This window comes from Physella acuta, unplaced genomic scaffold, assembly GCF_028476545.2.
Source record: "Physella acuta isolate Inbredline_101_S28 unplaced genomic scaffold, ASM2847654v3 ptg002700l, whole genome shotgun sequence".
Classification (NCBI taxonomy): Eukaryota; Metazoa; Mollusca; class Gastropoda; family Physidae; genus Physella; species Physella acuta.
The window spans coordinates 649-18274 of record NW_026734133.1 but is presented as its reverse complement, the minus strand read 5'-3'; the positions used below and the strand labels follow the sequence as shown (position 1 = coordinate 18274).

Below are 17626 nucleotides of genomic sequence, written 5' to 3'. Positions count from 1 at the left end.
GAGGGGGGTCCGCAATTTTGTGACGGTGTGTGATGAGGGGGAGGGGCGGTTCAGACGGTGCGACGTCACACTTTTGCATTATAAAAAAGCTATGTTAGAAAACAAATTTTAGACGTTATTTTACGTTTTAGAAAACTGTTTTAATAAATTGTAATAACAATTGATTAAAATACTCTATTTTGACAGATTTCAGACAAGATTTTTGAAAAATATAGCTGTTTAAAAAAATTCAACTGCAATTTTGAGGGGGGGTTGTAGGCTGAGGTGTGACGTCATTTAAGGGGGGGGGGGTCTGGCTTTTTGTGACGACGTGTGACAGAGGGGAGGGGGGAGGTAAAAATCGTCAAAAAAGCGTGACGTCATTTATGGATGACCCCCTAATAATAAAGAGTATCGAAAATATTAAAGCCGTGTATCAGTAAATAGGTACACAATACATATGTTACTGAAACAGTAAATTGTTAGTAAGTTTTGAGAGGTCTACAGTGGGGGGGGGGGGGGGGGAGTCGTCGAAAGTGGACGCTTGAGGTCGGAGAAGTGGGGGGGGGAGGGGGCTTCTAAAATCCGAAAACTTTGTGGACGTCATTAAAAGTTGATAGAAAACTACAAATTTGATATATTATTTATACTCATGAAATTAAGTTAACCTAACTGAAACGGTACTCAGGCAAGTTAGCATATTTACTTCTGTTTACAGACACACACAGAGGGAAAGGATGGCAAAACTAATTTTTTTCCGGCTCTTGAAATTTTATAAAACGTCAAATTTGTCTAAATCACGATTAAGATTTTTTGACTGATTACAATACATCCTTTGTATTCCGTATACAATAAAGTGGGAAAGTGTAAAACGGGGAAAAAAACTGTCTAAATCTCATTAAATTTTTGTTCATGATAAAAATACTTTCTTATGAGAAAGTAAAAATACAAATCCCACCTTAAACAGTTCATGATGTAAAAAAACAACCAATTTCGACTATATTATATGTTAAAACTATTTTTATGTAAACATAGAAAACGAGAAAAATGGCCCGTTGAGGAAGGATACAACGGGGGGCGCTAGGTTGATAGAGCTGTCTATTTTCTCGGTTAAGATTGATTCATACAACAATTAATGCAGTTGGTTATTTTTATTACATTTATGACAACAGCAATTCACCAAAATATAAATTTTAAAATCACAAAATGCAGGTCCTTAAACTTTAAGGCTTAAAGGATCATTCATAAACGAGCAATTATGATCTTAGATATAAAATATGTCGTTCAAATATTACAATAGTGTTAGATCTAGTTCTTATACATTTAAAAATCAACGAGGTATTGGCGGACATCAAACTGGATTAAGTCAACTAATTGAGCAAATTATTATAAAAAACATCTTGTTATAGGTGTTAAAGCTAGATCTACTAACTAATAGATCTAGATCAAACTGCTAGTTTGATTTTATTTCAATATCTGTTTTCAAAAACACTTTTCAAGGTTTCGGTAAATGGAAATTTCTTTTTGAGCTATTCCATGCTCCAAAGAAAAAACTGTGAGCGCTGTACAACAGACGGTGTGTAAATTATGTATATTTTGGAAGATGTATTGAATAAATTCAATCGATTTTTAATTTATCTGTTAATTCCGTATATATAATAAGTGTTTTACATTGTCAAAATACTTACACTAATACACAACGTAGCTTAAAAACGTATTTGGCACCCACTATCCTATTACCGATAGCGGTTAACACTTGTCTTCAAGCGCAAGGCTAGCAGATGTTGACAACTAGTTGACCGTTTTAGATATTTAGAAACATGCTATGTGTTGATCTTATGCAATGAAATAATTATGTATTTAGTATCATAATCATTTTAATACTATAATTCTTTATCCATTAGAATAGAAGACAATTTTTACACCGGTGTCAGATGATCTTAAAAAGGGGTGATAGGTTACTGGTAGTTAACTAAATAAAAAATAGTAAAAATACACACATGGCTGGCTAATGTCAATGCTAACCTTGTCCCTAACCCCAACCCTGGTCCTACCATACGTCTAACCCTAATTTCTAACCATAAAATTAGTCAAAATTACAATACTACTAACAACCCCACACCCCTTTTTTAAAGAAGATTCATTATTGGACACGGGTATCTAAAATCATCCTAAGTGAGCAGAATCTAGATCTAGTGATAAAATTATTAAAGTTAATAAAGTGATAGCCCCCCCCCCACCCCTTAATAAATTTAATATCGAAGTGACTACTCTGAAGATTTTTCTCCCCAACGTCTCCACTTAGTCGGCAAAAGATAGCTCTGCGCATGCACAGTGACCTATGGCTAGGGTTAGGGCTAGAATGAGGGTTAGGGATAGGGTTAGGCATAGGATTAGGGTTGGTGTTAGGGTTCTGCGGTTGTAAACACACGCATGCGCAGTACCATCAAAAACATCGCCGCGAAGGCAAGTCGTAGTTTCTCTCCATTGCGCATGCGTATCTTATTCCGGCTAGCATCGGCCATTTAATATTAATAAAATTTCGGATGATATTTAGAATCGACCCTTTGAATCCCGGACAGATCGTCCCCCCGGCGTGGCCTCAGCCAACCGGCGGGCTCGTTGCATTGAGTTAAATATAAACTCAAAACAATAATATAAACAATCTCCTTTCGGTCGGTCAGGCCACATACCACGCACGCATAGTGTTGTGTGTCGTGCCTTAACCAAAATAAACTATCTCCCTTCATTATCATTAGATTTAATTAATTAGTTAATTAATTTGCTAATTTATAAAATTATGTATGATGCTATAGAAGTAGGTAAGTATAATTTTTTACTATGTATTTGTACTATTAAACATATTAAAGAACATCGTTGTTTCAATACCACCCTCTCCCCTTCTTGAAATCAAAGTTAAACTTTTAACCCCGTTTGTAAAGACTAGCGGTATGCTGTAAGGCGGCTGTTGGGTAGGGTATATACTCGGTAAAAAAAAATCCACCGTGGTGCGTGTTGTTGGCCTTGGGCCTTGGGTGACCGTTGTTGGCGCTTGCTGTGAGGGAGAGATGGGGAGGGTGTTATACTCGTTGAAAAAAAATGCACCGTGGTATTGGTCTATGATGACGTCGGCGTAATTGTGAAAGGGGGGGGGGGGGAGGCGTTTTTTTTTTTTTTTTTAAACCAAGAACTAGGCGTTTCGGGGCAGTAATGAAAATAATCAAGGACTGGTATAGCCATGATGTCGAATTTAACGAGTGATGCTTGCTGGGTCTATCATAAGATTGCTTGGCGATGGGAATCTCGTCAAGCTCAGTTTACATTATTAACAGTGAACTATTGGGATGCTGTCATGCACAAAGTAACAGTACCGAATGTAGCACTTAAAACATCGATTGCATCCCGCTCATTATAAATCTTTGAAATACAAGTTATGGATAGTCCAATAACTACTAATACTTGAAGGACTGCCAGAATATATGCATTGTATTATAAAATTAATCCTTTCGATATAACAAAAATGTGCATCCAAATATGTTTAGGCTAATGGGATCTGCATTTCAATAAACAAAGTCAAATACCTACCCCATTCAGTAGAAATATTAGGCTACTTTTGCATGGTAGCACAACATTTTTTTAGATTTCGTAATGAGTAGCCTAGTCGTGCATTAAACTAGAATAAAGGGTTGTACTCAATAGCAATGACAATAATGAAATGCCGGCTTCAAATGCCGGCTTCCCCGTATTCTTCGACTAGAAATATAGCTCCGTCGTTTAAATGACCCCCACCCCTCCACCTTTTGCCTAGTTGAATATAAAGTTACACTTTCAACCCCGTTAGGATGCGTGAACTACTGGTGACGTAACTATTGAAAAAAAAATCTATTCTGGTGTTAAATTCCCCTCCCCTACTCCCAGCATTTAACTTTGGGGCCATACACATCAGGAAGGTCTAGGTCGGTGTTTTATCTCGTGCAAGTTTACTCACAACACGACTACACACTACGGTTGTATCCAGGATTAAAGCTGCGACACTTACTTAGAGTGGGATTTATTCGTTAGATCATTGTGCTTCAAATTCTGTTTCATTTTAGGATTATAGTGATAGAATGTTGGAATTCAGTTAGTTTGTTAATTAATATATTGATTATATTGATCTAAATCTCGTGTACCATCAGAAACTAAATTTGTTGGCACGGCACATGTGTAGGCTAATGAATGACCTCTAGATCTAGATCGAGCCCAAGATCGCTGGTTGACATACTGTGGTTTTCAAATTTCATGGTGATGCTTTTCTAACGGATTTTATTTTGTGCTTTCTTTGGGATTATTTTGTGTGATGTGAATATTCAAAAGTAATTTGTAAGTAGTATGCTTTTCACATTCAACAAATTTAACAGTTTGCGGTCGATCTGCGGCCGGGCTGATTAATTTACATTTAGCGAAACTACACACTACATGGCGCCCTAAGGCCGTTGTTTCAGCATGCCCTACTAGTCAATTATAGACAACTTTAGAATCAACACATGTAGCCAATGCATCGATTTTTATTTAATAATCTTCAAAAGACATTCCTCTAGGGTCGTTATTTTCACGAAATTGTCGCTTTCCAATTTGTTGTCAAGAAACTGGTATTTAGTTCACGAGAACGTACGAAAACCACTCATGCGTGACCGAAATCGTCGATCAGGTGCCTTCACGTGGTTTGACACGTGCTGACATGGGCCTTTGTTTACATCGAAACATAGCTCAAAACGGCCCTTTTTTTAATAAATTCTTCGAAAAAATGGCTATGTCCATTTCTAAAAAGTGTCATTTTCGGGCCCATTTTAAAAAACGTAAAAAAATCCGAACTACACGTAGAAAAAATGGCTTTTTCGGCCCTTTTTAGCTCCAAAAACGCCGTGTTTACGGGTCGCGTGACGTCATCGTGACGTCAGCCGCCAACCAAAACGCGTTGAAAGCGCGCGTTTGATTGGTTGGCGGCGGATACTATGAAATATCAAGGGTTTTCTCTAAATTTTTACCAAAATTTCAATAGTTTGAGAGGCCTAACTGACTACCAGATTGACTTACTATCTGCTAACACGCATAGCAAAAAAAAAATAATCACAGTTCGCCACTAAGCCAGCTAAGTTACACAGCGCAACATTGATCCTTGCCTTAAAAAAATTAAGACAATCTGTGTTATCTTCCCCCCTCTTTCCATTTTCACCGACTACTACTTTCTTGACCTTATTTTGACCCTTTTCATCTTCAACAACCAGCCCCTTTTGTTTGCAATGCAGTCTTTTGTCTAAGTGTTCAGTTCTATTACCAACTACACCAGTGACCACTTGACCTCTTATCTGTGTCTCCTATAGTGGGCTAATATTTTACTTTATGTATTCAGTGTGTTTTTACTTTATAAATTTAGATCACTATATAGATTTTAGATCCAATTTATGTTTAAACTCAAAATTCCTATTTAAAAATAATTTTTTGTGTTCTGCCATTTGCTCCAATGTAAGAATTCTAAAAGGCCAAATAAATGAGCGAACACTCTTTTTTTACAAGTAGAAAAAAAAACTATTATCCATAACATTTTCAATGTTCCATAATATATAGAAGCTATTTATAGTGTAACCTTCTGGCTAATCGTTGATTGGTTCAAGTTTTGCCACTAATCCAACCCTAGGTCACTTCTTCCGGGGTGGTGTAAATATAGAATTGTGCGTATGATGCAACATTTTAAAAATTCTAAAAATAATTCCTGAAAGAGAAAGCGAAAGTACTTGACATGGAAGTGTTCATAAATGAACAGTTTATGTGCAGGCGCAGTGGTTTCGCATAATTAAATTTTCTATAAGCTGAAAATCGATAAAGTGTTTGCTGCAATATGTGTTCACTTGGATGTAAGTTACTCTAGTAACTAGATCTGGTAACTAATCTATCATCAGCATTTAGATGAAAATTTCTAAATTATTTATTTTTATAAAAAGTACCAATGACCGGTAACACACTAGTATACTCTTTCTGTGCAAAGTCATTATTACTGCAATAAATTCTAAAGTCAGGTCAGCCTGTAGCACCCTCCACTGAAGGAAAAATATTTTGCCAAATATTTTATTTATGATATACTTCACTTGATGTAGGACTCCTACTGGCTGCTAAGATTTTGTGGTGAATACATAAACTCCTAAGTTTATGTTATGGCGGTTAATGCTATTCAAAGTTGTCTTCTGTTAAATAAAATTTATAATTTTAATATCACAGATAAAAATGTCACGTTTTTTCCGAGCTGGTTCCGACAGTGAAAGTGAATCTGAATCAAGTGATGATGGAATTCAAGAATCTCGCCCCATTGCCCAAACTAGGTTTGATTTTGAAATTGTTTGATATTTTATAACAAAGTAATATTAAAACTTACGCACATCCCTTCATTTCTAATAATTCATGTGTTTAAAACATTTCACAGGGCTATGCAGTTTAGTGATGATGAAGAAGAAACCAAACGTGTTGTGCGTAGTGAAAAAGACAAAAGGTAACAAGACATTAATTCATTATTTTATTTTTTGTCAACCTTCAGTTACTGTGTTTATTAAAGGTAAATTTTCCCCCCTATTTTATGCCAATTTCTCTGAAAAATTAGGCTACTTTTTGTTGTTTTAATATGAGCTTCTGTGAATTAATAACTGAAAATTGAGTAAGTAAAAAAAGTATAGTTCCATTCTGAACCAGACAGTACATGGGGCAAGTGAAGTAAAGTTTACTTTGTATCTATGACCTCAGCATATGAAGGGATAGTGTGGTCAGCACTAAACTTTACTTGCTCAGAGCTGAGACATTCTGTGGGTCTGATTCCAGATTCAAAATCGAGACCTTTTTGGTTAGCAGTCATATGCTCTATCTTGGGCCAGGTCATTCCATCAAAAAATGAGTGTTACATTTAATTTGATGTCATTTTAATTGAGTATTAAGAATAGCCAACAATAAAGTAGAGGCTTCTCACTATAAATATTTCTACTCATTAGGAATGCTAAATTTAATATGCAACTTTTTCAATAAGCAATTTGTAAAATCCACTCAGATTTGAAGAGATTCTGACCATTATCAAGCAGTTAAAGAACCATAAAAAAATTAAGGATTTTGCCAACGTTTTGACAGGTAGCTTTTTAAAAAAAATTTCTTGAAATCAATGAAAATATACCATAATTATAATTAATGCATTTACATATTTGGGTGTTTTATGTTTTTATTTTTTTATAATCACTTTATTGTTGTGTATGATTTAACTGAGAAATTTTGTTTTGATAGATTTTGAAAGTTTGACTAAAGCTTTTGAAAAGGCTAGAAAAGTTGTTGACAAGGAGGGAGTGCCTAGATTCTACATCAAGACCTTGGTTGAGTTGGAAGATTTCATTAATGAGGTAGTTTATTTGTCATTTAATAATTAAAAAGCCGAAAGTGTTTAATTTTATCAATTACAAAGTTTTACTCAAGAAGGTATATGTAATACCTTTTTTAACACAGAGGATGACTTTTTTTTTGTTACAAATTTATACTGCTATCAATTCTAACAACAATTGATTTCAGTGCTGGGAAGACAAAGAATGGCGCAAGACAATTAGTAAAAACAATTCAAAAGGTTTATCTACAGTGAGACAGAAAATTAAAAAGTATAACAGGGATTTTGAATCTGATATTGGTGGATATAAAGCTGTAAGTTACATTTTTTTAGGTCTGTTGACTTAAAGAAAAAAAATATAAGCTTCTGCCTTTGTAATTAAGAACTTAACAAATTTGCTATTCTGGATTCACAAATGAAAAATAATAATTTTTTTGTTTAAAAAACAACATGAAAACTAAAAAATTATATTAATATAATCTTTTATAGTTGTTTCTGTTTTTAATTTTTGCTTTAAATTTTCAGAACCCAGATGCTGGTGATGAAGAAGCAGAAGAAGAAGATGATGTCAAAGGCGAGGATACTGAATTTATTATAAAACTTTTTGAATTTTCTTTAAAAAATGAACAGAATTTTGTTGGTGGTATTAAAAAAATTGTGTGTGTATAGTTGTAATTGCTAAAAATTTTATTATATAGAAATATTTATCTTTTAGAAGTTGTTGATGATGAGAGTGAAGAAGAAGCCCCAAAACCAGTTGTTAAAAAAACTGAAGAGAAGGCATCAAAATTAGCTAAAGCTGTTGTGAGTATTTGTTCAATTGTAAAAAGTGTACATCTGTTGCAACTAAAAAATGTGCTCAGTTTTATAACAGTTTGCTTTCAACTATATACAATTTGAATTATAGGCTGATGATGATGACGATGATGACAGTGATTGGGGATCTGATGAAAGTGATGAAAGTTCTTCTTCAGACGATGAAATGCCAGCTATGGGAAAGCTGACTGCAGAATATTTCTTGAAATCGTATGTTAATTTTTCACAAACAATTTAAAATACCATACTTTATTCCATCAATTACAAAAAGGCAGAAGTTATACATTTTATTGCATTCATAATTTCTAGAACAACTGAACAAGAAGCACAAAGACGAGAAGAAAGGAAGAGAGAGAAAAGATTAAAGAAAGAAGAAAAGGAAGGAAAGAGAAAGGAAGAAGATGAAGATGATTGGCAAGAAGTCAACAGGGGTCCCCCAAGTCAAATTATTATGGTAAGTAGAAATAGTTTTTCAATAGTTAACTTCAATAGCGAGTATGTAATTTCAGTATGTACTATTAAAATACCCTTTGTATTTTAGGAAAAACCAAAGATGTTTGCTAAAGATCAAGAAATTACTGTTGAGGCTGTTGTGAAAAAGCTGAATGAGATTATTGCGATGAGGGGCAAAAAGGGCACAGACCGTTCCGTAATGATTGATATGTTAAGAGAATTGAAACAGATAGCTGAAGCAAACAATCTTGGGCAACCTATTTCTGTCAAAATTTGCTTCAACATTATGGCTGCCATTTATGACTACAATCCAAACATTGCAACATGCATGAAGAATGAGATGTGGGAAAAGTCAGTGGCTTGTTTTATTGATTTTAAATATATTATTATAAAATTAAAAATAGATTATAAAATTTATAGCATTAATAATAGTTTGATAAAAGTTTCAAAGTATAAAGTTTTGCCTATTTTTCTTTCCGTCAGTTCATGTTTGCCTACTATCATCGAATTGCTGAATGTGCTTGTTGAAAACAGTGACATCATCGTTGGTGAAAATATTTCTGAAGAAAGCGAACAGTTGGATGTAAGTTACATGTTAAGTCATATGCAAATGTTTGAATTTTAATTGTCATAAATTGTTGATACATTTTTACTTCATTAAAAAAAAACAGAAAGCGCCCTTTCGCATACGCGGATGTATTTTAACCATGGTTGAGAGACTGGATGAGGAATTTACCAAAATGTTACAGGCCTGTGATGCTCATAGTACTGAGTTTGTCGAAAGGTGAGATAACAATACTACATAAGTAAGCTTAAGATATAATTTTTTATGATATAATTTTTATTACACATGCAACTTTTTATTGTATTTTTAAACCATATGTTATGTCATATTTAAGATTTCATTTGCTTTTACTTCCAGATTAAAGGATGAACAGGCTTTGTGTGACATTATTGACAAGCTAGAGAGATACTTGGAGAAAGCTGGCAATGCTGATGAAATGTGTCGTATTTATCTTAGACATATTGAGCATCTTTATTATAAGGTTTGTGTTTTGAATTTATTAGGAAATGTTTATAAGTTCTTAAAGTTTTGAATTTTTTTATAATCACTAACATAAATATTGCTTTAGCATTATACACGTTTTTAACAAAAGATTTTCTTTTTTCTAGTTTGATTCTTCTGCGTTTGATGTGAAACATGAAAATCCAGTAAGTATTTTTAACTATGGTGACAGATGCATTGTTTTCAAAATATCAGAATATCAGAAGGTGGTATCACTCATATGGATATCCGCTTTTTTCATTTGAGAAAATGTTTTTATCTTTCTGCCCACCAAAATTTTGGAAATCAGTCAGAACTTTTTTGCAGCTTTTTTATTTTGCCTGAAAATTTAAAAAGTAAAACATCTTAGTAACACCTGCTCTTCATGGTCTAGTTTGTAATATTTAAAAAAAAAAAAAAACCTACGATGTCTTAGGTTTGACATGTTCTGAGTCTTGTGTGATTTGATTATGGGGCACGATCATTTTTCAGATTTATGTCTAAATTATAATAAGTCCTTGAAAGGTTATATTAATAGGAAAATGTGTAAAGCTTGAGAAAATTGTCATGTTGCCTAAGTTAATTACATTGGCGTGGAAAACTACAAAAAGTGTGTATGATGATATTTCCATTTTAAATTTTACAGGAGAAAACCTCTGAAGCTTTGATGGATAAGATGTGTAAATTCATTTACGCCAAGGATAGTACTGACCGTTTGCGTACACGTTCAATGCTTTGCCACATCTATCACCATGCACTGCATGACCGCTGGTATCAAGCCAGAGATTTAATGCTTATGTCTCATCTTCAAGACAACATTCAGCATTCTGATGTTTCTACACAGGTACTTCACTCTTGGCTTTGAGGAATAACTTTTTATATATATTTTAAAGTACATTGAACTGTTTTGTAGATATATGTAACAGTAAAACTATTGGTCATCTTCTTTGTGCCTTAAATATTTTAAATTTCAATTTAGATTTTGTATAATCGTACATTGGTGCAACTTGGACTCTGTGGATTCCGTCAAGGCCATATCAGAGATGCTCATAATGCATTAGTAGACATTCAGAGTAGCAACAGAGCTAAGGAATTGCTGGCTCAGGTCTGTGGATTTTGTAACTAATTGGTATTTGCTTTTTATGTGCTATTTCAGAAAGGTGTTTAGTTACAAATGTTTTTTTTCCAGGGTTTGGTGCCACAAAGGCAGCATGAGCGCTCTCCAGAGCAGGAGAAGATTGAGAAGAGACGTCTCTTGCCCTACCATAAACATATAAATTTAGAGCTGCTGGAATGTGTTTATCTTGTCTCTGCCATGCTTTTGGAAATCCCCTATATGGCAGGTTAGTTCTTGAGCAGTTTAAAGATTCTTTTCTTAGTGAGATTGTTTTACTAATATATTGATAATTTCTAGCTCTTTCAAACATTACAAAGTTTATGTTCTATTCCAGCTCATGAGTTGGATGTTCGCAAGAGAATGATCAGTAAAAACTTCCACCATGTATTGAAAATGAGTGAGAGGCAAACACTGACAGGACCGCCAGAGAGCATGAGGGAACATGTTGTGGCTGCTAGTAAGGCCATGAAAAATGGGGACTGGAAAAAGTGCCGGGATTTTATCATCAATGAAAAGATGAATGCCAAGGTATCAACTTATAAGTTTTCAAACACATAATTTCAGGTAAATTTATTAATTATAGGAATCTGTTACATTTTTCACCAATGCTAACCAACGTTTGTGGTTTCATTTTAGGTCTGGGATTTGTTTTTCCAAGCGGATAAAGTGAGAGACATGATCAGTGCCAAGATTCAAGAAGAGTCTCTTCGCACATATCTCTTCCGCTACTCTTCTATGTATGACTCTCTCAGTTTGGATAGTCTAGCTGCCATGTTCCAGATTGAAACAACCCTAGCCCATGCCACTATAAGCAAGATGATCATTAATGAAGAGCTTATGGTAAATATTTTGTTTGCTGCCATTTCATTTTAGAAAATTAATACTGTTGGTTGATTTTTTACTATTATTTGGATGTGTATTTGAGGACATATTGAAAGCCAAAGAGATTGTAGTTTTAAAATAAATTGTTAAAATCCCCTTTTTTATTTTTCTTGAAAATATTCATATTCATTTATTAATGAAAAATGTGCAGGCTTCCCTTGATGAACCTACCCAGATTGTTGTAATGCATCGAACTGAGCCCACTCGTCTTCAGTCTTTAGCTCTTCAGCTTTCTGAAAAGGTTGGATCACTTGTAGATAACAATGAAAGAATAATGGAGATCAAGCAAGGCAATTTCTTCTTCAATAAAAGCAGTAAGTTTGTTTATAAACATATAATCACATCTTAGCTTAGGCATGTAGTCCTACTAAATCATGCACATTTCTAGAGTAAAATATTTTAGAGATAATAAGAGTATTAGTAATTAGCTTGTATTAATGCTTTTATAATAGTTTTAAATGAGAAACAGTCTCTTTTAAGCTAGCTAGAGCTTTAGAAGATTTGATTATAGCATATAGAATTTAAAATATCCACTTCTTGACACAATATAACCTGTATTAACATGTATTATGTTATATTAAGCCCACCAAGTGACCAAGCCTGGTAACTTTAAATCCATTACCCATTTTATGCCACCATCACAAGCAATACATTTAAAACAACTTTTTTTTTAAAGTTCAGCTAAATATTTTGACACTATGGTTGAGGTTTCATTTTGCCAGTGTTTGTATACACATTTAGTAGTTGCTGTTGTAACGTGGCATTGAATATTATATATCTATAAGATAAGCGGTCAACGGCTGTATTAAAATGTTACATAAAAATAATTTTTTTGCAAGGCGCTAATTACCTTGATCAGAATAAACAGCATCTACTAATGTTTATATAAATTGATAATTAATAAGTATTTAAAGGTTCGGTCAGAATTCTTACATGCTTATACTTATACTTTGTCCAACGAATATTATTTTTAATTGTTAAAACTAGAATATTAAAAAAAATGCTTTTTCTTTCTCATGTAAGATTATGAATTATGTTAAAATTAATTCATATTAAATTAATTTACCATGAGCTATTTTTTAAAATTGGACAAGGCTATGCGTTTTATTACAGCTAAAGAAAAATGTTTTTATTCAATCACCTCAACTAAAGCTTTATTACTAAATTTCAATGAAGTTTATTTTTTATCAGCGATGCTCCATACATTAAAAAACATTGTTGCCACTTTTTTCTACAATGCATGTTAGTTTTACACAATCTCACTGCATAATAAAAGCTTTAAACTGCCAGGCTGACTGTTTTCATTAAATTTAATGACAGTGACATTTTCTTTTGTGTCATCACAATATAAATAGTCTGCATGCTAATCTTTGCTTTTAATTCAAATGATTTCCTCATTTTTTTCTCCCTTGCATTCATCCAGGATATGGTAATGGTGATTTTAATAGTAAAGTTTTCTTTGATGTTAAATTTGGCTATTTGAGTGGCAAATTAAGTTCACAGTATACATGTTAGATTTAAGACAACTAGTTTATCAGTCTGTTTTATTGTTACCTTGTTTTTGTTACACAGAAATCATTCTCTTATTATATTTATTGTTTAGCTGCTGAATATAACTATATTTTAAAATTTACAAATGTTTTAATTGTTTTTAAATATTTTTTATCTTCATATCTATACTTTAAAATAATAATTTAAAAAAAAAATTTAAAATTAATTTTGTTTTCAAACAATGCCACAGAACTTTTCCACAATTATTTTAAACATTTCCAGATCAAAGAGATAATTTCCAAAACCCACACCAGCATCAGCAACAACAGCAGCAGCAGTGGGGTAAGGAGCTATAATTTTCAAACATATTTTACCGTTTTTATATCTTTTCTTGCAAGAGTTCTTTTATAATTTTGTTTTAATTATATTTAATAGGTGGTCGTGGTCGTCAAAACAGAAATAATCCACATCAACAAAGGGCCTACTAGAGTGATCATACATCACCTGTTTTGTTGGAAAACTTGAAAAATTTGCAGTGACACATTCATTGCTATTGTCAGAATTCTGCTTGAGAGCCTAAAGCTTTTAACTGAGGTTAACTTATACATAATTTTAAGAATATAAATTACTCTATTTTATGGTTTTGTTTTGTTTAACTTTATGTGGTGTGAAATGGTTAGTACCTGTACCTATTTACTTGATTCAAAAAATACTTTTGTATTAATCAAAGAATGTTTTTGTTGTCAGCTAAGTAGTTTGTATTGTGTGTGTATAAACAGTGCTGTGGTCCCAGCTGTAACTATGGATATATCTGTGTCATTTCTAATAAGAATTAAGGAAAGTTTAGTTATAGGATTGGGAAAACTTGTTTATGGGATACATTGTTGGGGAGGACTTTGTTTTGACATACTTTCACTATTTTGGTACAGCTGACATTGATTTAAAGCTAGCTTTATTAACTGAAATATTTGGTTACGGTGATGTCAAGTCTGTAGAATAATTTGTCTTTTGAAAATAATTGAATAAAAAAAATCACAACAGGACAATTCTTTTACTTATGAATGTTTAGTCTGCAAGTAAATTTTTGTGTCAAATAAAGATGTCATCAATCCAGTATTTTGTTATAATGATGGATTGATTAGATGAAGAAATATACCTTTTATCAAATAATGTAAGGTAATAGTTCTAAATTGAATGGTGTAAGTAAAGCTTGGACAGGCAATGATTAAAAGTGCACCAGATCTAGTAAACCTTTTGAACTTGGCAGTCCATGGTGTAGATGAAGTAGAGTTTGCCCGTTTCCATGACCCTGGTAGAGATGGTGTGATCAGCACTATGACCAGCTGGGCGGAGCATAAGATCTGAACTCTACTTTCAATGATAGCAGTCGTGCGCTCTATCCAACAATGCTCTCCCAAGAAGTTAAAGAATTTATCTGTTATTAAGGTTACTAAACAATACTATACCTAAACTCAGGTGAATTGATTTTTAATGTTCAGTGACTTCCATGAAGAAAGTTAACATAAAATGTAATTTATTTTTAGACTCAGCCTGACCATAGAAAGCAACACAAACACTGCATTTAAAACAAACTTTCTGCATTTAATGTTATCAATAATTATTGCATACAAAAACAATTATATATTTCCATTAAGACAATTACATGTGGCATAGATCTTTTAATTGGCAGTGGGTTTAAAAACAGGTAGCAGTCCCATTTGAATAAAATGAGGAAATTGTTTGGAACAACAGTTTATCACTAATTAATAATTAGCTTTTTGCATGAATTTCAACTGCTGATGTAAAATAGTCCAATTTGAATTATTTCAACACAAAAATCTCATACCTTTAAATTACTGTTGTTGAATGTTTTTTAAGAGTGCAAGAAAAATTTAAGTCTGTAAAACATCTGATGTCCTTGATGTTTTTATCCAATGAAGAATAATACCTATTTTTTAAAAAATTCACTACATTTATTTTTAATATAAAAATCATCAAAGGGATAAACAATAACACTATTAAAAAACTAAGCATTTAGTCATAAGTTCAAACACTGATGGTAAAACAAATTTCTTGTTAGCTAAGTAGAAAAATGCATTGGTTTCTAATTCTATTCCTTACCGGTGGCTACTGAAACATTTAGTGAATCTATACTTTCTCCTGATTGGGGTATAAACAGACAGGTATCACAACAGTCTTCTAGCTCCCTACCTATTCCTGTTCCTTCATTTCCTGTAATCAAATAAGAGTAAGACAATAGTATTTTGAAAATGTTTTTAATTAGGTCATATTTTAAAGCTTGTTCTGTCTTTCCATTTTTAAAAAAACTGGCATAACACAAATTACAGTCATTTACACAAACTTAATGTAAAAGAAATAAGTTACTAGTTTGTCAAGTTCTATCAGACCTGATGGACCACAAGGTATAGTTCATCCATATTTTTCACCTTGGTGTATGAATGTACTGCTTATTCTGCACTCCACCTCTTTTAATATCCCAGACTCATGTAACCATTAAAACAGTGGTGGTCAGAATTGGACCTCAAGACTTTTGGGATAGCAGTCAAGTGCTCTATAATTTAGCCATACCATTCCACAAAAACAAGCTCACAAAACCAAAGCTCCCTACCAAATGAAAACGCTACCTAAAACAAGTAGAGTTGGCCTCCTCATTTTAAACGTCTCCAGTGTGCATGTCTTGTTGCCACCTCTGCCAGTTCCAACTACTTCACCACCCTGCTGCTTCCACCACTGAGCACAATATAACCAGATTACTCGTAAGAGGAACAATATATTCAATAGCATTGTTAAACCTGATTTCTCTAATCAGGCTAATTAAGTTTGTTGTTAAATGTTAATTACCCTATTTATTTTTAATAAGTTGTTTGATTTCATTTATGGGTTTTAGCCTTACTTTTTTGTTTTAGCTCATAATTATACATCGCAAAGTGACGTCTGTAGGGAAATCATCAAAATGATGTAGACTTTTCAAGAGATTATATGCCTCTTCAAAAGCAACTTTGCCCAGAAAAACTTACTTGACATAAATCTGTTTCTGTTGAGTTTTTTGATAACCTCATCAGGTCCACCACTTCCATAGCACCTGCACTAGCTTTGCTTACCACTGGACTCAATTTGCAACTGCAAAGAGCAATTATTTTGAAAGTTAGTTTAAAAAAAAAAAACAGGTTTATATTTATACTGTAATATTTTATAGCTTTGTGATAGGCTTCTACCTGTCAGATCCTGGCACAACAACACTATCACAGCCCAGGTAATAAGCAGATCTAAGTATAGCACCAAAGTTCATTGGGTCCTTTAAAGAAAATAGGTTAAACAACATTACTAATAAGTAATGTATCTCACTAATATGTATTAACAGATATATAGTACATATATCTGTACCAATGTATGAAATGATTACTGTAAACTAACATTTTAAATTTATAATGCATATGCAACTTCTAAATTGTTAAATTATTTCTTTTGAAAAGGATCTAATGAAAAATGATTGAAATGGATTATGTCTCTCAAAATGTACAGTTCTGTTGCATTTATCTGTACTATTAAATCTTCTCTCTACAAGTAAATTGATATTAAATATAGTATAAGGCTACAATTTTTTTTATCTTTTCATTTTAAATTATTCTGCAAAATTCACTTATTAGTTAATACACTTTATTAGTAAAATGTAATTCTAAATACATTTTTAAAAATTACCTGAATGTTATGGAGCAAAAGCCATATTGGAAGCTTATTCCTAAAAAATGATAAAATTCTTGAATTATAAAAAATCTGTATGCTTTATCAAAGCAATAAATGTATTAGAGAAAACTCTAAAATCAACAGGAGTGAAGCCCCGCTATATGAATACCAACTCAGGATTTTTCAGTAATTTCTGCAACTGAAGCTAGTACCAAATGTATTGCTTAGCATTCCTTTGGATTTAACCTGCCATGGTCGAGAGAGGCTTCACTATACATGAACAGCTCATGATCTAGTGCCCTGGTATGCAACCTGAAAATTAAATTCTATAGGTGGCTCCATTGTCTCCAGAGGCAAAATGGAGCGACATAAAAGTAATTTTGAAAATGATACATAAAAATTAGAATAGGCTACAAATCATTGAACTATTGAACAGGTATTGTTATAAGCAAATACAAGGCATAGCTTACCTTGGCAGTGTCCTGCTGTCACACCAAAGTGGAATTTCAAGTTTTGATACATCCATACATACACCCTGAGCTCAAGAAACAAAGAATTTATATATATATACATATATATACATATACATATATATACATAAATATATATATATACATATATATATATATATACATATATATACATATACATATATATATATATATACATATATATACATATACATATATATATATATATACATATATATATATATATACATATATATACATATACATATATATATATACAT

At 32.7% G+C, this 17626-nt stretch overlaps 2 protein-coding genes across 4 annotated transcripts; one reads left to right on the top strand and one right to left on the bottom strand.

Annotated features, from left to right (window-relative positions):
* Positions 1 to 1479: 1479 nt before the first annotated feature.
* On the top strand, positions 1480 to 14216 carry LOC131933993 (eukaryotic translation initiation factor 3 subunit C). Of its 3 annotated transcripts, none has more exons than XM_059290428.1 (24): positions 1480 to 1555; positions 6235 to 6335; positions 6437 to 6502; positions 7049 to 7125; positions 7276 to 7388; positions 7555 to 7680; positions 7892 to 7940; positions 8085 to 8170; positions 8274 to 8392; positions 8492 to 8636; positions 8724 to 8986; positions 9119 to 9218; positions 9307 to 9419; positions 9558 to 9681; positions 9809 to 9847; positions 10327 to 10524; positions 10660 to 10785; positions 10870 to 11023; positions 11132 to 11325; positions 11434 to 11637; positions 11831 to 11993; positions 12262 to 12282; positions 13453 to 13512; positions 13606 to 14216. In XM_059290428.1, the coding sequence occupies exons 2-24, from the start codon at positions 6241 to 6243 to the stop codon at positions 13656 to 13658; spliced, it is 2688 nt and encodes an 895-aa protein (XP_059146411.1). In that variant the 5' UTR covers positions 1480 to 1555; positions 6235 to 6240; the 3' UTR covers positions 13659 to 14216. The 3 variants fall into 3 exon arrangements, with proteins under 3 accessions (XP_059146411.1, XP_059146410.1, XP_059146412.1); XM_059290427.1 differs by having other exon boundaries at positions 8082 to 8170; XM_059290429.1 differs by lacking the exon at positions 12262 to 12282 and having other exon boundaries at positions 8082 to 8170.
* Positions 14217 to 14809: 593 nt separating this feature from the next.
* Positions 14810 to 17412, bottom strand: LOC131933994 (rRNA methyltransferase 1, mitochondrial-like). The gene is made up of 7 exons (XM_059290430.1): positions 17346 to 17412; positions 16891 to 16930; positions 16407 to 16486; positions 16209 to 16311; positions 15816 to 15921; positions 15292 to 15402; positions 14810 to 15118 (listed from the first exon to the last, which is right to left on the bottom strand). Exons 1-7 carry the CDS (start codon positions 17399 to 17401, stop codon positions 15063 to 15065), a joined length of 552 nt encoding a protein of 183 aa, XP_059146413.1. The 5' UTR covers positions 17402 to 17412; the 3' UTR covers positions 14810 to 15062.
* Positions 17413 to 17626: the final 214 nt, after the last annotated feature.

Bases quoted from the DNA above. Each gene is read 5' to 3' on its own strand.
- LOC131933993 (XM_059290427.1), top strand. From the start codon at position 6,241: ATGTCACGTTTTTTCCGAGCTGGTTCCGACAGTGAAAGTGAATCTGAA. The intron at 9,219-9,306 runs GTAAGTTACATG...AAAAAAAAACAG, and splicing joins AAGAAAGCGAACAGTTGGAT to AAAGCGCCCTTTCGCATACG. The intron at 12,283-13,452 runs GTAACTTTAAAT...AAACATTTCCAG, and splicing joins CCACCAAGTGACCAAGCCTG to ATCAAAGAGATAATTTCCAA.
- LOC131933994 (XM_059290430.1), bottom strand. From the start codon at position 17,401: ATGGATGTATCAAAACTTGAAATTCCACTTTGGTGTGACAGCAGGACA. The intron at 15,922-16,208 runs GTAAGTTTTTCT...TATTGTGCTCAG, and splicing joins CAGAAACAGATTTATGTCAA to TGGTGGAAGCAGCAGGGTGG. The intron at 15,119-15,291 runs GTAAGGAATAGA...TTTAAAAAATAG, and splicing joins AAATGTTTCAGTAGCCACCG to GTATTATTCTTCATTGGATA.